Genomic DNA, 20,257 nt, shown 5'->3' on the forward strand with positions numbered 1-20,257 from the left:
CTCTGCCTTTCTTGTTTTACAAGAGTCTTTTGCCCTGAAACTTTTGTAGAATGTTCAATGACAAATGTTCTTGTTCTGGCCTTCCATCCGAAAGCCACGAGCTCTGTTCTAGATACAAAAGACAACATGTTCCCAAAAGTGTTTTGGACATATGCTCCTGGTCCTTTCTCTTCACTTTTTATAGCCAGAGCTATTAAAGTACTTAATTCCCATGCCAAGTGTCATCAGACTCCCCCTGTCCCATTTCAAAAATGGTATCTCCATTCGTGCTGATGAACTACTGCATGCGGTGCCAAGGTGAATAGACTTGTAAAATGCAGCAGTTTTTCATTCTCTCCCAGCATCGTGGGATGGTAGAAATGACCTCATCAACAATGCAGACCTCATGTATAAAATAAAGTGCAACCATTTTTCCCACTAATGCCATTCACCATTCTCTGCTGTGAGGGAGATCTCATGTTGAATGACATCTGCATTAACATGCCACCTTGCACACGCTCTGCAGTCGTGGCTCATATTACTGAGTGACGTGCACGCATCCACACATGTACTAGTGTAGACGCTGACAACTGGCAGGCTCGCGAGCTCGCATAATCACACCTTTTAAAAAACTCCTTTCCTCATGTATAATGTGTCAGTGTCCGCTTTCCTCTCTAAGCTAATTAGTGAAGTCTTCAGGGCTCTGCTTGAGACAGGCTGCTCCACACTGAGAGCAGATGGGTACCGTATGATGCTTTGGCTGACCTGTTTATCCTCCCTACATCTTCTGTTGATGTCCACTGTGTGACTGAAATGCATTACTTTGAACCCGAGGAGGTGTGCGCTCATTTGAAACAGCAGTCAATTTCTGATATTGGAGCGCAGCTCAGAGTCCACATATCTGTGTGTTTTGATGAGAAAAAACTATATTCCTCCAGTGGCCACTGTGCAGCCATAATGATGCATAGGAAGCAGGTGAGGAAGTTCTTCCCTGTTCGTGATTATCACGAAGGTTCAAGATATAGGTCATGGTGTTTGGAGGAACAGACACGCACTCTTTGGTCCTTTGTGTAGTCCACCACACAGTAAGAAACAAGGGGTTAAAAGTTCATGTTTCTCTCTTATTAGAGAAGGTGCTGTGCCCTGTCACACCAGTGTCTAACACTTTTCTATTCTGCTGTCCTTTTGCCCCATTTCCTCTCTCTTGCTCTGTACAGGCAGCGCTGGCACTTCTGTTGTGTTTAACAAGAATGGCGATGCTCCAGGACGCTATGACCTGTTCCAGTTCCAGATGAACAATTCCTCCGCCCCAGAGTATAAGGTGGTAGGACAGTGGGTGGAGACCCTCCAGCTCAGGGTATGACAGTTTTCTGATACTGGGAACACAGACGACACCCAATTTCAAATGTTGTTTGTATGCTTGTATCTAAACAGGATGTCTACGCTCAGCGACGCAAAAGTTTTACCAGCGTGAGGACTTTTTATGCTTTCCAAAATTTAAATCTCTTATGTGACAAGGAAGTGCACATTAGTTGCATCTCAAATACGGAGGGCGCTTGGGTGCAGACATGTTTTTACTGTCAGTCTAATTGATCTATTTTAAGTGCAGAAATTGAATCTGTTTGTGCATTTTAGCAAGAAAAGGAAAGTGTTAGTCTTTATGCAGCAGATAAATCTTCCAAAATTCTTTAGGGTGTAATATTTTCCTCCAACACTGAATGTAGAAACATGTTCACACACACATTTGAGTCTATGCGTTGCCTACTAATGTATTCCAATAGTTAAACATACTCCACATTCCTATATAAATGTACTTTTAGACTTTATGTAATTAAAAAAATAAAGCAAATGTTTATAGTTGTACTTGAAACATGGTTTTGTTAAAGGTTATCAGTGTCCCAGTAGCTGCTTTTAAGAAGAGAGAAAAAAAAACATGCAATTAAAAAAACTAGAAGATTTTAAATTAGAGTTTAAAGGGGGGTGAAAGGTGGTTATTTTAGTCTGTCACATTTTGTACGCTATTAAAAAGGTTTGATATGTTTCTACCTGTAAAAGGATGTTGGGGCAGGACTAAAACATCAGAATCTGAGATTTGAGTCCAACATTAAAAGGAGGAAATTAGAAAGAAAACACTGAGATTAGCTCTTATGCTGTTGTTGAAGATCACTCTTCTCCCACTGCATGGGTTGGAGGACTGACGGTGAAGGAGAATGGGAGGAAGGAAATAACATGTTTTTAACCCAACTGTCAGTCCATATATATTTCAGCAGCAGGGAGCTGCTGAAGATGTTGATGTTGTTAGAAACTGACACCCTAAATACACACCTCCCATGTTACTGCTGGTGCTTGCCACCTTTCCCGCATGTTTTATTGTACATTGCGAAACTCAAAATCTATGTTCACATTTTTTATGATGCAGTTTAAGGTACACCCAAGAGTGCAAGATAAATCATATGAAAGCTCCTGGTACTTTACAGGAACATTTTAAAATAGAAATATTGTAAAATGTAATTTATTTGACTTTTTTGGCATATCCAAAAGATAGTACACCCCATGTGACAACAGCATGGATGAGGCATTTTTAATTTCATCGGATCTTTAAATAACTCAGCTGCCAAAAAAATACTGTCTGATATTAGTGGCTGGTGCAGAGCTGGCTTGAAATTACCCTTACTGTATTACACGATGAAACCGGAGCTGAAATTGCTGTGTTTCTATATAACTCAGATTACAAAAAAAAACAAAAAAAAACAAACAAACAAAAAAAACATGACAAAACATTTACATACGGATGAGTTAACATTTGCATAATAGCTCTCTGGATCACAAGAATGAAACTCAACCGAATGGATTTGATAGCACTGGTGGAGCAATGTCTGTTGCTGGAGATTTGTGCTTCATTCTGCTTCAGTGTGATTACAAACCAAAGGCTGTTACAATACAATTATATTCCAATGCAATAGGTATTACTTTGCTCACTAACACATGAGGAGAAATCTCATTTGAAGGTTACTGTGGAGTGAGCACCCTGATACACTTTGCGATCATCGATGAAGAAGTTCAATGTAACGCTGTTCCAGCTCACTAACGCTCAGATTAACTGTAAAATTAACAACCATAGCAAAACCCAAATGAAAACTGTAGCAACCACACAAGTCCAAGGTGTCAAAGTCTTGCTTCTGGTCTCCATGGAAACCGAGCTGTTGGTCTCATTACTGTTTCCACTCTGTGTGTATACGGGAGGTTTTCCAGAGAGCACCATTCATTGTCCAAATAACAAATGGCACCTTCATGCCCCCAGATAAATGGCAGATGATAATCTACCCAGACACCAGAGAAACAATGCATTTGTCATACAGGTACACACAATACACACACACCTACAGTGTGTGTGTGTGTGTGTGTGCGTGCTGCAAAGCTGCAGCTCTGTATCTGCAATTATTGGCAGTTGCCACATTTGGAGGAGGCTATGCTGTTTATATTCTTAGCTGGATTCATGCTATACAGTATGTGATGGTATTTGTACCTGGTGAAGTTTTTATCTGCTGATGTTTATGTTTAAAAATCACTGTTGCACCTCTACAACTCACCGATGAGCACGTTAGATCTCGTTTGGTGTTTGGTGAAATGTAAAAAACAACAAATTATGATTTTACAGGGGTTATGTAGAAGACTATTTCTTGGAGTCTTCCTGGAGTCATGTGGTCACTGTGACATTGCCAGGCAACCGGCAGTCAGTTTTGGTATGCATCAATCACACATAATATAACACTCACTAATTAGTGAGTTTTAGAGGTTCTGGTACTGGCGTTTTGTCACCTTTAGACAGAGCCCAGGCTAGCTCTTTTCTCTTGTCTCCAGTTTTTCTAAGCTAAGCTAACAGTCTCCTGATGGTGGCTTCATATTCAATGGACAGATATGAGGGTGGTATCCATTTTCTCAGCCAACACTGAGCAAGAAAGAGAATATGTTCCCCAAAATGTCAAACAATTCCTTTAAGTCATGAATTCACCTCACATCAAGGTGTAATGCACACAACAGAAATTATAACAAAAATAAATTCCTGTTCATTTTCATTGTTATTTTAAGCTATGCTGTTGTGATTTTAATGCAGCCAGTCGGAGACACATTCTTAACTCAAAACACCTTTTAAATCTTTGATATCAGCAGTTTTAGAAGACAAAAAAAAAAATCTGTTACCACTATTAAACATATTTTAATGATTTTTCTTTGTTGAACCTCAGGTTATTTATTTTGGTTTAATGGCTGATACTGTATATTGCTGTGAAACTGCCTAAACTTTATTGGTGTTTCTTTAATCTTCTGGTGCTTTTAAAGCCACAGATCAGTACACTTTAATAATACATCAGAAGATCTGCTCAGAGTTTTATGCAAGCTTTTTAACGCCCTGACAAAATATGTAAGAGCCCAAAAAAAAAAAATTCTTCCTGGGTTTTTTAGGCTGAGTTGTGTGTTGAAACTATAGTTTAAATCAGAGCATTTTTGGATTGGAGTTTCACATAGTTCTTCAGTGCATTTGTATACTGCACTTTTCATTTTGATGACAAGATCGTAAATAGAAGTAGCTCCGCAAAGTCTAAAAGAGGCATTTTGCATTTTCCAAATCCCATTCTCCTTCCTTCTCATCACATATTTCATACTTCACTGGCTCCTGTATTAAAACATAATGTCTTTTGCATTTCACATTTCTTTATTTTTATTACACTGAACAAGGTAAGCTCTGTTGCCATGGTGATTTCAATTACTTTCAAGTATTAGAAAAGGCAATCCCTTTTAAGAAATTGGCAAGAAAGATGTTGTACTGTATTATGTTCATCGTTTTTTTAAGTTTTTTTTTTAGCTATTCACAAAGTTTGCATTTTACTTTGTTTTTGTAAAGAATGTAATTTCATGAGATTCATAATTTAGCAATTAGTGGCCAGTTAATAAGTTGTGATAGAGCAGTGTATGAATATTTTCCAAATCTGTCTGTTGCTAACCTTCTCTTCCTGTGCTGTTTGTCGTCTCTCTCCCAGCTGGAGGAGCTTCAGTGGCCAGATGGGGAGCAGGAAGTGCCTATCTCTGTGTGCAGTCTGCCCTGCAAAACTGGAGAGAGGAAGAAGAGGGTAAAGGGCATGCCATGCTGCTGGCACTGTGAGCTGTGTGATGGCTACCAGTACCAGTACGACGAGACTTCCTGTAGACTGTGCGACTATAACATGAGGCCCAACCCCAACAGAACCGCCTGCCAGCCCATCCCCATTGTCAAGCTGGAGTGGCACTCCCCTTGGGCGATAATCCCCGTCTTCTTGGCCATGCTTGGTATCATTGCCACCATCTTCGTCATGGCGACCTTCGTACGCTACAATGATACACCCATCGTGCGGGCGTCGGGCCGAGAGCTGAGCTACGTGCTGTTAACAGGCATCTTTCTCTGTTACATCATCACCTTCCTCATGATCGCCAAGCCTGACGTGGCTGTGTGTGCGTTCAGGAGGATCTTCCTGGGCCTGGGCATGTGCATCAGCTACGCCGCACTGCTCACTAAGACCAACCGTATCTATCGGATCTTCGAGCAGGGCAAGCAGACGGTCACGGCCCCACGTTTCATCAGTCCCACCTCCCAGATCGCCATCACTTCCAGTCTGATCTGTGTGCAGCTGCTGGGCGTGCTGGTGTGGTTCGCTGTGGACCCACCAAACACCATCGTCGACTACGATGAGCAGAAAACCATTAACCCCATGCTTGCCCGTGGTGTGCTGAAGTGTGACATCACAGACCTACAGATAATCTGCTCACTGGGCTACAGCATCCTGTTGATGGTGACCTGCACCATCTATGCCATCAAAACAAGGGACGTACCAGAAGACTTCAATGAAGCTAAGCCCATTGGCTTCACTATGTACACCACGTGCATAGTCTGGCTGGCCTTCATCCCGATTTTCTTTGGCACAGCCCAGTCGGCAGAGAAGGTGAGTCATTTCTTTCTCTTTTGCTTTCTCTCTCTCTGTCACCACCCTTTTTTTTTGTCTGTATCTCTCCTTCCTCTCACAAATTTCCCTTTCATTCCTTTGGCCCTGTTTTTGTCTTGTCGAAACACATGCACAAATGCATATTTGTGCAAACAAAAATGACAACAAAAACTGTTGTCAAAACCCACGCTAGGACAAGCATAGACAGAAATAGGCATATAAAAGGTAGAGGAATGTTAAGCACCAGAATCCTAAAATGCCTGAGGAGTGACATAAATGGCGGTCCCCGCAGCTCCAGATGCCATTATCTTAGCTCTCACGCCTAAGGCTAGACATACTGTATACTATTATGTCTTATTTGGGGGCGAGAAACAAGTGGGTCAAGGAGGTGGAGGATGAGTAGGATGAGGAACTGGAGGAGGTTGAAGGCAAGGAGAAATGGGGGCTTTATAGAAGTTTGATTCAACAGATTCCTTCTCCTGACAGCTGCGCTCCACTCAACAAAGCATTTGACACTGGGTGCTACTGGAGTTGATTGAGAATATGACATTTTGACCTTCTGTGCTAGTCATTGCTTATCTGGCCGGCACTGGGCAGAATACAGATGCATTCATCTGCTGGACTCATGAGCTGCGTGTGCAGCTTGGCAAGACAGAGCGGAGGGGAAGTTTTTCAATGACAGAATATTGATGCTGACAGGAAAGTGTTACTCCTAACCTTTTGAGAGGAACACCGTTCAATATCCTTCCTGCTAAGCTACCGCATGAGATGGATCAGAAACTGATTTTCCTCATCTCAATTTGCTGCTGATTTCATAGATGAATTACACCCCTAGCAGCAATTAGGAGTTCATTATGTTACTCCGGGCGACTAGTGAGGCAGTAATGTGTTTATCTTTTCCCTTTATGCAGTTAACTCTTTCTTCACACCCGCTCTTGCCGTACACTCACCTCCAGCTCACACCGCAGCATCCTGGTGTAATAGTGAGTGCATTCCTGCTTACTCCCCAGCCACAGCTGGTGAGAAGTGCCTTTGCGTGTCTTGATAACATCCTTTGCAAAAGCTGAACTGTGGTTAAGGTGAAGTGAAGCTATGTAGCCATCATTTCAGCTTACTTATGCTTACTTAAGTTTTCAACACACATTCCTCACATCTGTTTCTCTTAAAACTGTGTTTACTGGCTTATAAGTTTCCTTCATGAATACTTAACTAAAACAACGGCACAAAATACAAAAATAGTGAAAAATAGTCTCATTAGGCAATAGATAAGATTAATGCTGTATGTGTTTGTGTATTTGTTCATAGATCTGCATATGAATAAACTATTGGAGGCTAAATGTGATGCTTTTGACTATATCCTCACTTTAAGTACCTTGCTCTATTGTATTCTTATATGCCGATGTGGCTAAACACCCACGCAGATTTGAGTAATCTCTTTCACCCCAGATTGTCCACTATCAAAAAATTTATCAAAACACTGAGATGATACGATACCAGCTGCCAAAAAAAAACAAAAAAAAAACGGGGGCTGCTTGACCTTGTTGTTTTTGTTACATTGTGTTGTAGCATTAATTGTGACTGCACTGAGTGGAGTTTCTTTAACTCAACACCATTTAACCGCCCTTATTTTCCACACCTGTGACTCCCTCCCCCTCTCTCTGTTTAGCCCATTCAAACTCATGTTGAAGGAAGCCATGCGAAAATGGTAACGAAAGATCAGAGAGCGTCCCCCTGCCTCCTCTGCACCTGCATGTGCTCAGTCAACTACTCAGCACTCTCAAGTTAATGACTGTGAGAGTCACCAGCATCCAAATTCAGCTGTCCTCAGGCCTAGAGATCAAACTCGTGTCCTGCGAGTCACTTCAAACAGACTTTTGAACAATCAGACAACATAGCAATGTGCAAAACACTGTTAAAAAAAAAAAAAAAGATTTTTTTTTTTTTACTTTAAATGTAAAGGAACTTGCAAATAGATTTAAAGGATGCTGTCAGTGAGCATGAACACTCTCTTATTCTGTAACATCTTTGACCACAGAAAACGTTTCTTACAGCGCAGAAGAGTAGGATGATGATATAATGAAACACTTTCCCTGAGGCGTAGAAACTTTCTAGTAAAACACCCACAAGATTCAGTCACGCTTAAAAGAGAACTTCATGTCATGAACACTCACATACTGGACCTCAAAACATGTCTGGAAACCACTTAGGCTCTTGTAAGATGTCTCCTGTACCCACATGAACTTCTTGAAGATGGACCGTGCTGCCAAGTATCATTAGCAATGACTAAATATACTTGGCAAAAACCTTTCTCATTGCATCTCTCAGCGGGTAAAAAGAGAATTGCAACTTCTAATCATCCTGTGTCTGTGCAAACAACTGCACTTGACGGGAGTTAGACCTGACACTTATTATGGAGATGTTGAATTTTGAAAGTAATGCGAAATTCCCCTGCTGATGATGTGTTGTAGTTTTTAAAACTGGAATGCAGAAAGTAGGAAAAAAATTTTGTATGAAGTTTTATGTGCATTGGCAAATGACTTATAACAAGGTTACACATACAAATTCGAAATAATAAAATAAAAATCAACATGTGCAGTGTGCAGGAGTAGGCAAAAAGCCTTGATGGCTCATATGGGAGCCTCTGTGTGTGTGTGTGTGTGTGTGTGTGTGTGTGTGTGTGTGTGTGTGTGTGTGTGTGTGTGTGTGTGTGTGTGTATAATGTCTATATAATGTGTATATAATATTAATTTAGGGAGCAAAACAACATGAAAATAAGCATGAGTAAACAATAAGCAAATGAAACAAATATAATATGGCATTAAAAACAAAGAAAATATAATTCATTGAATGCAATCTATATTTAATTAAGTTTTGTTTAGAAGAAACTTTTTTGGGGTGTTTTTAAAAGTTTATAGATTTTGGAAAGATTGTAGTGTTTGTGGAGACAGGTTACATATATTTGGTCCTGTGACTTTAATTTACTGCATGTGAGTCAGTGGGATACAAAAGTTGTTATCTATGCATGTTTGGTAGAAATGCAAGTAACAGTTTAGTGTGAAATTACTTTCAAAGGAAATAGGGAGACAGTTTTATAAATAGCTTAAATCTCATAATGATATTAATATGTCATTTACCTAGTATACATACTGTGTACCCCATTTACACGTGGCATTAACATGCAAGCTGTATCTGGATATACTATCTGGATAAGGAAAGAAGTTCATGTGGGTACAGGAAAACACACGTTAATGCCAGGTATAATAATAATAATGATAAATACAGCTTTATCTTCATGACCTGGCCTCAGAAAATAATGCGATCAGATTTGATTTAAGCGATCAAAGTTTGATTTATGACTGCCAAAATTGTTGGTTCTGAAAGAATCATCACTGCTGCAAAGCTTCTTTGTTGAATAAAAAACCATAACATTGGGAGGACATTGCTTTCTGCAGACACAGCATGTGCTCTCCTCTGCACCATCACTAACTCTGCCAAAAAAATTGTTTTCTTTAAAAACGTATCTTCAGGCCTCTGGAGCTCTCCTAACTTTGGCCAAGGTCTGGCTACTCAGGAGTTATTTCTTCCTCTTGGACGCTTGATGAACATGGGCCCAGATTAGAACAATGAAAAAATTTTAAAAAACAAAATAAAGCAGGTTCTGACAAAACAGTGTCTTTTCCTCAGATTGTTTGGATTATTAATTGCCTGCTCCAACAGAGCGGCAGAGCAGGTTATACTGTATGTCTCTGGGCCTCTCTATCTACCAGTGCCCACAAACGGGGACTTCCTGTGCAGAGTCAAAATGAAGGGAAGACCATCGGCACAGAAAGCTGTGTCTCCAATTTGGAATAGGGCTTTGCAGCACAATGCTAGACAGAGTTATTCATGACAGGAGCCGGGCTAGAAAGTAGGCCAACCAAAACAACAAGAGACATCCAGGTAGTTGAGAGGAGACTGCAAATCCTCTGGATCCATTATTGAAGGTATTCTCTAATGGGACAGAGAGCATCCTAATTGTCACTTACTGAATCAAGTCCTTATCACTGTGTTCATTTATAGTATTCAACCACACCCAACTACATTGCCTTTGCAGTAAGTATATCCCTGGTGGGGGTAATTATGAGAATTACCCTCAACAGCTTTTTGTCTAAATGGGAGACGTGTCATTTGTTGTGGCAGGATGTTGGCATTTGGCTCGTCAATGAGATGTAAAATTCAAAATCAACCATTTGATTCCTGATGAAGATGTTAATAAATCATTCCTGCGGCTATAAATAGAGGGTTGCCAAGCAGTTGTGAAAATGACTTCATGTATTTATTTATGTTAAAGCAACAGCAATTAATTATGAATGTTCTCTGACAAGCTAAACATTCGAGTGGTGGGTGAGAGGGGCAATGAATTTGGGTCAAGCTCACAGAGAAGCAGAAAGAAAAACCCTGTCTTAGTGATTAGAAGCAGTAAGCAGAAGGATTTGGTTTGGTGCGATGGTATGTGTGTTTGTGTGCATGTGTAGCTGCATTAGAGGGAGTAAACGCCTACATACCCTACAGATGTTTTTGTGTGCGCGTGTGTTTTTGCTGGTGTGTGTGATGAGTCTGAGCAAGCACCTAATGCTTATTGTGCGCCCGCTCCCGAATCAGCTCTCCTGCATGGTCAATAAATCAGTTCTGATAGGGTCAGCATTGCAGCGACTAAGGTATCAGAATCTCATTAAAAGCTTATTCCAGTCGTGTTTCATTGCTCTCACCAAACTCTGTAATGTTGCCCGGGATACCGGACATGTTACCAACTACCAAACATGGAAACACAGCACAGGGCGGAGATTCTCTGGTGATTATGTTTGATGCCATGTGTACTCCTCGCAGCGCTTTTATCGCGTTCCCCAATATCTATTCATAAAGGCTGCAAATTCACAACTCAGACTCTCAGAGAAGGCAAAACATTTCTGTTCTCCCCCTGCTCAGAGTGACACAGAACAGAGTGCACTGAGAGCATTGTGATATTCATATAGTTATTAATGCATGGTGCACCAGCCAGATCACTGCCTCTGATGCTGCTCCACAGAGAAACAGGAAGGGATGGAGAGAGAAAGAAGCTGTTGAGTGTATTGGCTTGTTGATGATATCAGGCATTTAAATGATTGGTGGAAATTGGAAGACAAAGGCATGACTGGCATGTAAATGAGTCTATCTTGATTGAAAGAAATTACCATTAGTAATGCTATTTACCAGGAATAACGGTATGCAAATGGTGACATTTCTTCCTCTCAGTGAGCATTTCGCTGCTCTGCAGATACACTGTGGTGGCTAATGTGTTTACAGCTGTATCCTCACCCCATCCACATTACCAGTGGCTGACTGGAAGGCAACATATAAATGACATCTGATGCTTTCAGTGCAGTAGATTAGCGAGGAAGCTTTGGTGATGTGCTCTTGAAACAATAATGCCCTCTCTTGAAGTGATTCTTTCTCCTCCAAGACCCTTAAATGAAACAAGAGGCTCTTGCGTGTCTGCTGAATTACAGACTTCACAACCTCTCAGTAAAATCACTACCTTTTAATGAAGTCACTATATAATATTTGTGTTAACCTGAATCATAGCGTGATCTGGGTTATGTAAGCTCATAATTACAATTTGACAATGTGAAAGGTGTTATGTAACATCTGAAAAGGGATGTTGTGGAAGATAATGTACCAGTGATAGGCTCACATGAATGGCAATCTTATGAATGGGCTTACCACTTAATACAGTGAGAGCCTTTCCCAGGCTGCACTCCACCGCGTGCAGAGCCGCAGAACAACACATGCAGACCTGCTGCATACAACGGTGTTATTAGTCCATACTTAGTCTTTTACTTTTTTTTTTTACGTTAAAATTGGCCCAGCTACAGGAACTGTTAGTGGAGGCATAAACAGCTCAGAGGCAAGTGGGAGTAAGTCACACATGTGCAAGACTCAAGCAAGTCCCAAGTTACCAAGGTAAGAATAGCAAGTCAAGTCCCTGCTATAAGTCGAGCAAGTAACAAGTCAAGTCATAAGAAATGGTGATGATCTACCCCAGTTTCCACATTTCAATCAGTTAAAAGACATTGGTCATGAAAAGTTGTTTTATTCCCAACATTAATGGAAACTGTTGTAACCTACTTACACCTTATAAATCTTACTGATATTTGATATTTTGTGGCAATCAATAACAAGCCAGTGTGTTACTATGCAATGTCAGATCGCAGCACGTGAAACAAATAGTCACAACTCAATACAACGTTCCCCTGACGTGGCTAATGAGCTATATTCCATTACAGCGTCTAATTACCTGCTGTACATTTAAACTTACACTAGTTCTGCTCAAGTACTCATAGCTTTCTTATTTTTTTAGCGACTTTCTCGCTAATTCCACATTTGGTTACACACTATTCCGATCTGATAGTTACTTTAGCTTAGCAGCTAGCAGTTATAGTTTGGCACTATATAAATAAAATTGACTTGACTTGATATTTCTATTGCATAAGTCTTTCTTTTCATTTGAAAAACAAATTTTGCCACATTAAATGTCAAATGGGAATTGTGTAAGCTGATTGGCATAACATATCTTAAATTTAAAGTTTTCTAGCTAATTTTCTTTCTTTCTAACATTTCACCAGCCAATAATTTAGTTAAAAAGACACATTCGTGAACCTTGCTACCTCAAATGGGGTTGTCCTTGTTGTGTTCAAGGCAAGAGTCCATATGAACGCCCCTCTTGTGGTATTCACAATTGGAAATTTTCTGAAAGCTCTGAATTCACAAGTTGTGATTTTTCTGGTTGTTTTTCTGACATTTTCAGAAATGGCGGAGGCCATGCAAGTTCATTTTTCAGTGGATTGTAAGTTAATATGTTGTAATTTTAGTCGCATAGAGTTTTTCTTTGTGATTTGATAAAACATCTGAAGAAAATGTTGGTTGCCCCAATGGCCTCATCTTTTCCCTCTGTCATTATGCCTTTGCATTTCCTGCATTATGTTACGAATTTGCGAGCATGCTAGATTGTTAGCCGTGGAGAATGACAAGAGAACGACGAGGAGTCTTTTGGCATCCATGTTGCCGTTGCCTACCAACAATGTTCTCAACCACTTAAACGGCAAGCATACGGTGTACACGACTTCCCGTGTCTAAACTGCGAGCTCACAAGTTCCATTTGAAGGCAACACCTTTCTTTGTGGGTTTTGTAGTGACAGATGACGTTGGATGTTGTGGTGATTGTGTCACTGATTTTTGCGCTGCACACCTTCGATACTGCTGTTCTCTTCTTACTACCGTCATCAACAACATAATCCTTGAATCCAAATTTTATTATTTTTGGACTTGCCCCTCCATGATAGCTGCCTCATGTATTGGCCTCTGCTGGTCTGTCCATGTAGTCAAGGGTCCGAGTCGACAGACCGGTAGAGAAGAGGCCATGTGAGGACATTTTGATAAAATCATGGTGATGCTTCTGTTATTGTCATTAATACGCTTGAACCATCTTTGACTCGAGTGAGTAGCTGCAGGTCAGGCTTTAATAAATGCTGTTGGATTATGGTTCCGTTCGCATGACTGCTCCTTTCCCCACAGCCACACACAGCAAATATGCAGACCACATACATATGTGGTATAAATGTTAGATCGTAAAAACGATAATTTTATGATTAAATAAAACTATCAGTTCCTATCAGAAAGAGTTTTGTTAAACTAGTATATCAAATAATCCCCTAATGACATAGGTCCTTGTGTCAGGAGATTTTTCTTCACTCTAGGATTGAAAAAAGGACAACACCAATGAACTTTTTTCTCTGGATGCTCATATCTTGTTATCAGGCACTGGTTATTATTAGTTTTTGCTCATCACTGTGCTCAACAGTGTGACTGCTCTGTAATTGGCCGCAGATGTTTAGCCATCATAGCTGTCTTGTCTCTCATTTTTCTCGATAAGGGTTTAAATGCTACTCCTGACTTAGTTATCTGCCTTACAGAGATGTCAAATCAAAATCCGTACCACATACAAAGGAGTTGTCCATTTATGTGATGATTTCTGCTTTTCCAGTCTGTATTGAAATCACTTTTTACCTGTCTGTGCTTCCTTCCAGCTGTACATTCAGACAACCACCCTGACCATCTCCATGAACCTCAGTGCCTCAGTAGCACTGGGCATGCTCTACATGCCCAAGGTGTACATTATTATCTTCCACCCTGAGCTGAACGTACAGAAGAGGAAGCGTAGCTTCAAGGCTGTGGTCACAGCTGCCACAATGTCATCACGTCTGTCCCAGAAGCCCAATGAAAGGCCCAATGGAGAGGCTAAGACTGAGTTGTGTGAGAACCCCGTTGCTGACCCCATGAGTAAGTATCCCAATGAGACAATCACAAAGCCTCAGAGCCACATACATATGCACCATGAACCATACTCATTCAAGTTTATATTACATCACAATGCTTAAAAGATGACTTCAGTTCAAAATGAGTTTAGATATAAATAAAGTTGTTTATAAAGTTTTAACATTTTAAGTCTCCCTACAGTATTTAGCATTTATAAACAGTATACAAACGTTTAATACATTTTTTATGGTACTATAATGTAGTTATGAGCAGGTAAATGGGAATTTTTTTTTTTTTTTTTTGCATAGTAATGTAGAGTGTTTGTAACTATAACCTGTTCTAAGAAGACATATTTAGTATAACTACAACAGTGTTTTACTGTATTGTCATTAATTATCTGTTTAGACACCAATTTAAACTTATGGGAATTATAGTTGTTGACAAATACATTAATAAATGCTTATATCTGCTTACAACTATATAATAGTTTGTTGTAAACCATTTACTAGGTCATCATATATACATCAAAATATTTGATGTATCTATACAGTTTATAAATGCTAAATGGGGGGCTTAAAGTAAAGTGTTAATCAAATCAAATAAGTGATAAATCCATATTATGTAATGTACTATTTTGCAATAAAAAAAAAAATAATGATAAAAAAACACCATATGAATGCTTTTATATGTTTGGTCACACGCAAGCTAAATCTGTGTTGTTATAATATCTTTGAAAGCCACCATCAAACACACATGAATTTCATATCAAGTATTTCATAGTTACAGTAGACACAGTCACTCTCTCTGGTCTGTTTACAATGGGTTAATAAAGCTCAGAGGTTAGGGCATGATAGGGCATGATATGTATCTCTCTCTCTCTCTCTCTCTCATATATATATAGATATATATATATATATATCTATATATATCTCTCTATATCTATCTCTCTATATCTCTCTCTCTATATCTCTCTATATCTCTCTATATCTCTCTATATCTATATCTATCTATATCTATATCTATCTATATATGGATATATATATATATATCTATATATATATATATATGGATATATATATATATATATATATATATATATATATGGATATATCTTAATATACATACACACACACATATATATGTGTGTAATAGAGCTTTCAATTGGTTTTAAATCTTAACTTCGTTATAAGAGTGAAGGAGATGTCCCTCCATTCTTTCTCATATCTTTCTCACATTTCCTTCCTTGACCAGAAAAGTCCCATTCCAGCAATTTAATTGGGTGGCTACTCGGGTAGAAAGTATGTATAATGTGCTATAGAATTACCCAGTTATCTTGTTTCCTGATAAATGGTCAGACCTTTAGCCCAAGTGCATGGCAGTGAGCATGAGAGAAGATGGGGGACTTGCTCTGTGAAGAGATTTGAAGAAGCAGTGCTTTGTTGCCGGGAATGGAGGGAGATAATCTGTCTCTGTAGCCGTGTGTTACTCATACCACCCTTCATCTGAAACAGTAAGCATGATCCTGTTAGCAAAGATAATACTGGGTATTAGTACGTGAGTGGGGAAGCCTACACACCTCCATAGTTCGGTGATATAGTGTTTGTTTTGGGTGAGGAACACCAACACTAAAAATGGTTTTAGAGAAGAAAAAACTGCAAAAGCTAGATTTTCGACCACTGTTGTCATGGAAGTTCTTTGCTCATCTTTAGTTGTCAGGATGAAGACAGAGATGATTGACAGCTAATGCAAAACACACATTACAGGCTCCAAAGGCCGTCTCTCCTGCAACACGTCTAATCACGTAGAGCGATCATGGCCCCCACAGGTGCACCAGCCCATCAGCCTCTATTTGAATTATGCCTATGAGATGACAGATTTTCCTGGGAATTTCTCCAAACACCCAACAGTTGTCACACTCATCTGTCATAAGCCGAATGAGCTTGTGTATGTGTGTATGCTTACAACTGTGAGAGTTCATCTGTGCGTGCGGTTTTCAATGTGTGTATCAGTGCGTGACAGAGTGTGTGGGTTACGCAAATATAAGTCAGAGAGATGATGCAAGTGTATCAAGGGATCAGGAACATATCTTTGCCCGTCACACGTGGCTCATCGAGCACATACATATTCTGCATAGAGGGTGAAACCTTAACATCTGTTGCAGCAGCACATCAAAAGTCCCCAAGCAGGGCACACGGTCTCTGGGAGGCCCTCCCAAAAGTGCACCGTGTCATCTTCTGTGTGTCTCTCACCTTCTGTCTCCCCTACATGAATGGTTTCTCGCCTCATCTCTCCTCGCTGCACACTCTCTCTTCCTCTTGCCTTTCTTTTTTAGCAGCAGTGGAAGTGACATTTATTAATGGCGGATTTATGTGCATGACCGCCCCGAAACCTGAACTGTGCCTCGACCATCCCCGGAGAATGTCCGTCAATTCCTGTATCCATCAGAGCGCCAAATACCTCCCTTTCAGGGTCCATCAGCCCTGAACGAAATGACTCGAAGTGATTTATAGGATTAAGAGCATTAACAGTTCTGCAGAATTTCCATTGGTATTGATGCAGTGTAATATCTTCATGATTAGGCCTCTTGGTTCAGAGGATTGACCCTGCAATTCAGAGATAGTGAAACGATTCACTGTCCTGTGCTATTTTTCAGATATAAATGAACCAAAACAGGCCTATGCGGATGCTTCAATGCTTTTCAGATCGAATTCATTTCATTAACAATGAATACTGTGGTAAGAAATCACAACCTAACAAACGGCAGGGCAAAAGATAAGAAACGTTAAGGGATGAGCCGAATAATCAGCTATCAGTATTAAAAATTTAGATGATAGCGTAGGTAGATGTCTCAATCCCAGACAAGTAAACACGCACACAGACACATAGCATCTCGATCAAAAAAGACTGCTCCTCCTGTTTATGGTTACCAGCAAGGATCTGTTGTACATTTACTAATGTTTTATTCATCGTGCTTGCTGGCCAAGACTACAAAATGCAGCTGTAAAGAAATGGTGCGACTTTAATTGCATAGCCCATGGGAGTTGGTCGGCATAGCAACATTAAAGTAGCAGAATGAGAATTCTTAGCAATGTCTGCGATTAGGAAAATGTATATTGACTTTCTCCACCATACAGAGAGGACATGTGTACAGATATACACATCCTTGTACTTGCTGTTGATCCACTGACTACATTGACATTTTGTTATCCCAATCTTAACCACCACAACATCACACCCTACCCAAATATCAGCCTAATCCAAAGACTAACCTTAACTCTAGACTTAATTCCTACGCTAAAACAGCCTTTTAAAGAAGTCATGACAGGCCAAGAATTACCTCAGTTCACACAAAAAAAAACACCTCCACTATGATGGTTTGAAACTCAAATTGGTTCTCTCAACAATGGATATACGAGAGAAAACACCAACACACACAGCACCTAGGCGCTCAGCCACATTCAGATATGTTTCCATGGCAATCCAGACTGGGATCACATTGTATGCCCTAGCATTTGTTCGGTGCCCACTTGTGTGGTGTTTGTGTTTTTTATCACTAGTTAAAACCTGAAAATAGAATCTCAGGCTTTACATGGGGGCACTGTGAGTTGAAATGATACACTGGGCCTGAAAATGTTGTTACTGATTGCACACAGCTGATGATAAGAATGCATAGCACAGTACGGATACGTTTCCCAAAGCTGGTGTTCATATGCCTCTACTTACAAATTTTAAAGATGCATTTTTTCTTCTTCTTTTGTTTTGTTTCTCTAAGTAAAACTTAATATTTTTTTCCTTTTTCTTCTTTTTTACTCTGTTCTCAGGTCAAGCAACCAAGAAAACATATGTGAGTTACAACAACCTCAGGATCTGATCTGCTTCAAAATGAATGCTGTTCATCCTTTATCTGTGGTTGAAAAAGGGAAGGGAGCAGTAGCGGAACAGAAAAAGCCAGACAGACACAGGAGAGAGAGAGAGAGAGTGCAGGCGTCTCAGCACCACTTGCAGTACCTATGCACTCCAGGACTGTGGATAGCATCCAGCCTTCATCCAGACATGATACATGAGTCCTGACAGAAACTAGTACAGCTGTAGGCCAGTGTGGTTGGGCCTTCTGAACCAAACTGTAGGTTTTGAGCTTGTGTTGTGGCCCCCTTTTCTCTGACAGAGAGCAGTTTGCCTGCTAAAAGGGGTCACTGTGTAAGAGGACAGCCACAATAAAAAGGACAATGGTTCTGTTTTGAAGATATTTTCTTTTGAAATGTCATTAAAGCCATATTCTCTTGGGATTCCCATTATCTGATTTCTGTTTTGTATGGTTTATAAGTGATTTTCTTCTGTGCCTCTTTTTCTTGAAGTTAATTACCTTGAACAGCAAGCTCTGCCGCATATAGTATTTTGTTTTACGGAAATCAACTCAAATCAGTCCAAGATGATTATTATGTTAGAGTGATGGGCATTGTAAGTATATTTTTTTTGTAAATATTTGAGAGTATTTTCATGTTTGGAGTACAAAAATAGATATGCAGTCTTTGTTCAATTGGATTTGGATGGTAATGAAAAGCACCACAAAGTGTTCACTTTGCATGTGCCAATGTTTGTCTGTTATATTTGATGTGAACAAAAAAAAAAAAAAAAAAAAAGAGAAATAAATTCTGAAAATGATAATGAGCTTCAGCATCCTTCTGCGGTTTGTTTTCCTTACCAGGACTAAGCTTCATTAAACGACAGAATATGGCTTTAATCTGTTGTTGAATTGACCCTCTCCCCGCATCTACAAGCATGTTTGTTTTACATAGTTTCATACTGGGTACATTGTGCCTAATTATGGTGTGGGAAACATTAATATCAGAGAAATCATGCAAGTATGTTGTGATACCTGTCAAATTATAACATGTAATAAAATCATTTTGTTATCTTTTATACAATTAAACCGGACAGCATATCATAGTTATTTCTGTGTACATGCACCTGTGTGTCTGTTTGTATGAGTAGACATGTTTGTGTTTCATAGCGGGAGAGAGTACAGCATGTTTAAGCGGACATATGAATAAGTACAATTAATCACTGTTGTTTATGGGTCTCCATAAACTGATGGAAATTTCACGCGTTCCTTTACAGTCTCACCCCTTGACAGGACACATTAGCGAGCTGAGCTCACTGAGCAGTGCTGTCATGCAGAGACCCTACGAGAAGAGAGGATGTCCACTAGCTGACTCCTTTACTCATCCACCGCTTCTCTTTCTTGCTTTCGCTCCTTCCTAGTCTTGCCACCAATCCCCCATATCAATAACATGACACATCAGATCAATTTGTCCTGCTGATGACCAAGCCTTTAGGAGCTAACCCTTCTTTGTTCCTGTGCCTGCCTGCAAGCAAAATGTCACTATTTTCAATATTGATAACTATAGAAAAACATGAATGGGCAACGCATGAGAGACTTGTGTTTCTTCACCCGGTAAGTGTCTCCGTCTAGGCTGCTACATGGGCAAATGATATATGACCATGAGGTGCTGATTCCTCTTTCCTGTGTGTGTGTGTGTGTGTGTGTGTGTGTGTGTGTGTGTGTGTGTGTGTGTGTGTGTGTGTGTGTGTGTGTGTGTGTGAGAGAGAGAGAGAGAGAGAGAGAGAGAGAGATCCTTACTCACACAGGTTTTATCATTGTTTCTCTTTCCATTTGTCTGGCATCTCTCTCCGCTTCTGTGGGACCAGATGGTCTTTACTTCTCATACGCACAGTCTGTCATTTTCTGTTGCACACAGCCAAGAAAAATCCCACTTATGCCCAATTAAGACTAGCCTCTCCCACCAAATTAATTGCCTGTGTCAGTGTCTGTGTGCAAGTAATCAGTAGGGGCTGAACAGAGTTTAGATTTGCAGCTCAGCAAAAAGAAAAATACTAAACAGCTCAAGCAATACAATTCTGGATCTTGATATATGAAGCAAAAACTTGGAGCGATCTTTAAAAATCTAAGCATG

General features: G+C 40.0%; 1 protein-coding gene across 1 annotated transcript in view; it reads left to right on the forward strand.

Annotated features, from left to right (window-relative positions):
* LOC120803931 (metabotropic glutamate receptor 7-like) overlaps positions 1-18,153 on the forward strand; it is a 59,178-nt gene extending 41,025 nt beyond the window's left edge. The window contains exons 7-10 of the mRNA XM_040152972.1: positions 1,197-1,336; positions 5,016-5,951; positions 14,054-14,306; positions 18,104-18,153. Coding sequence (XP_040008906.1) covers positions 1,197-1,336; positions 5,016-5,951; positions 14,054-14,306; positions 18,104-18,153 — 1,379 coding nt within the window. The remainder of the gene's footprint in view (positions 1-1,196; positions 1,337-5,015; positions 5,952-14,053; positions 14,307-18,103) is intronic.
* The last annotated feature ends 2,104 nt before the right edge of the window (positions 18,154-20,257 follow it).

The sequence above is a fragment of the Xiphias gladius genome, chromosome 18 (assembly GCF_016859285.1).
Source record: "Xiphias gladius isolate SHS-SW01 ecotype Sanya breed wild chromosome 18, ASM1685928v1, whole genome shotgun sequence".
NCBI classification, from domain to species: domain Eukaryota; kingdom Metazoa; phylum Chordata; class Actinopteri; order Istiophoriformes; family Xiphiidae; genus Xiphias; species Xiphias gladius.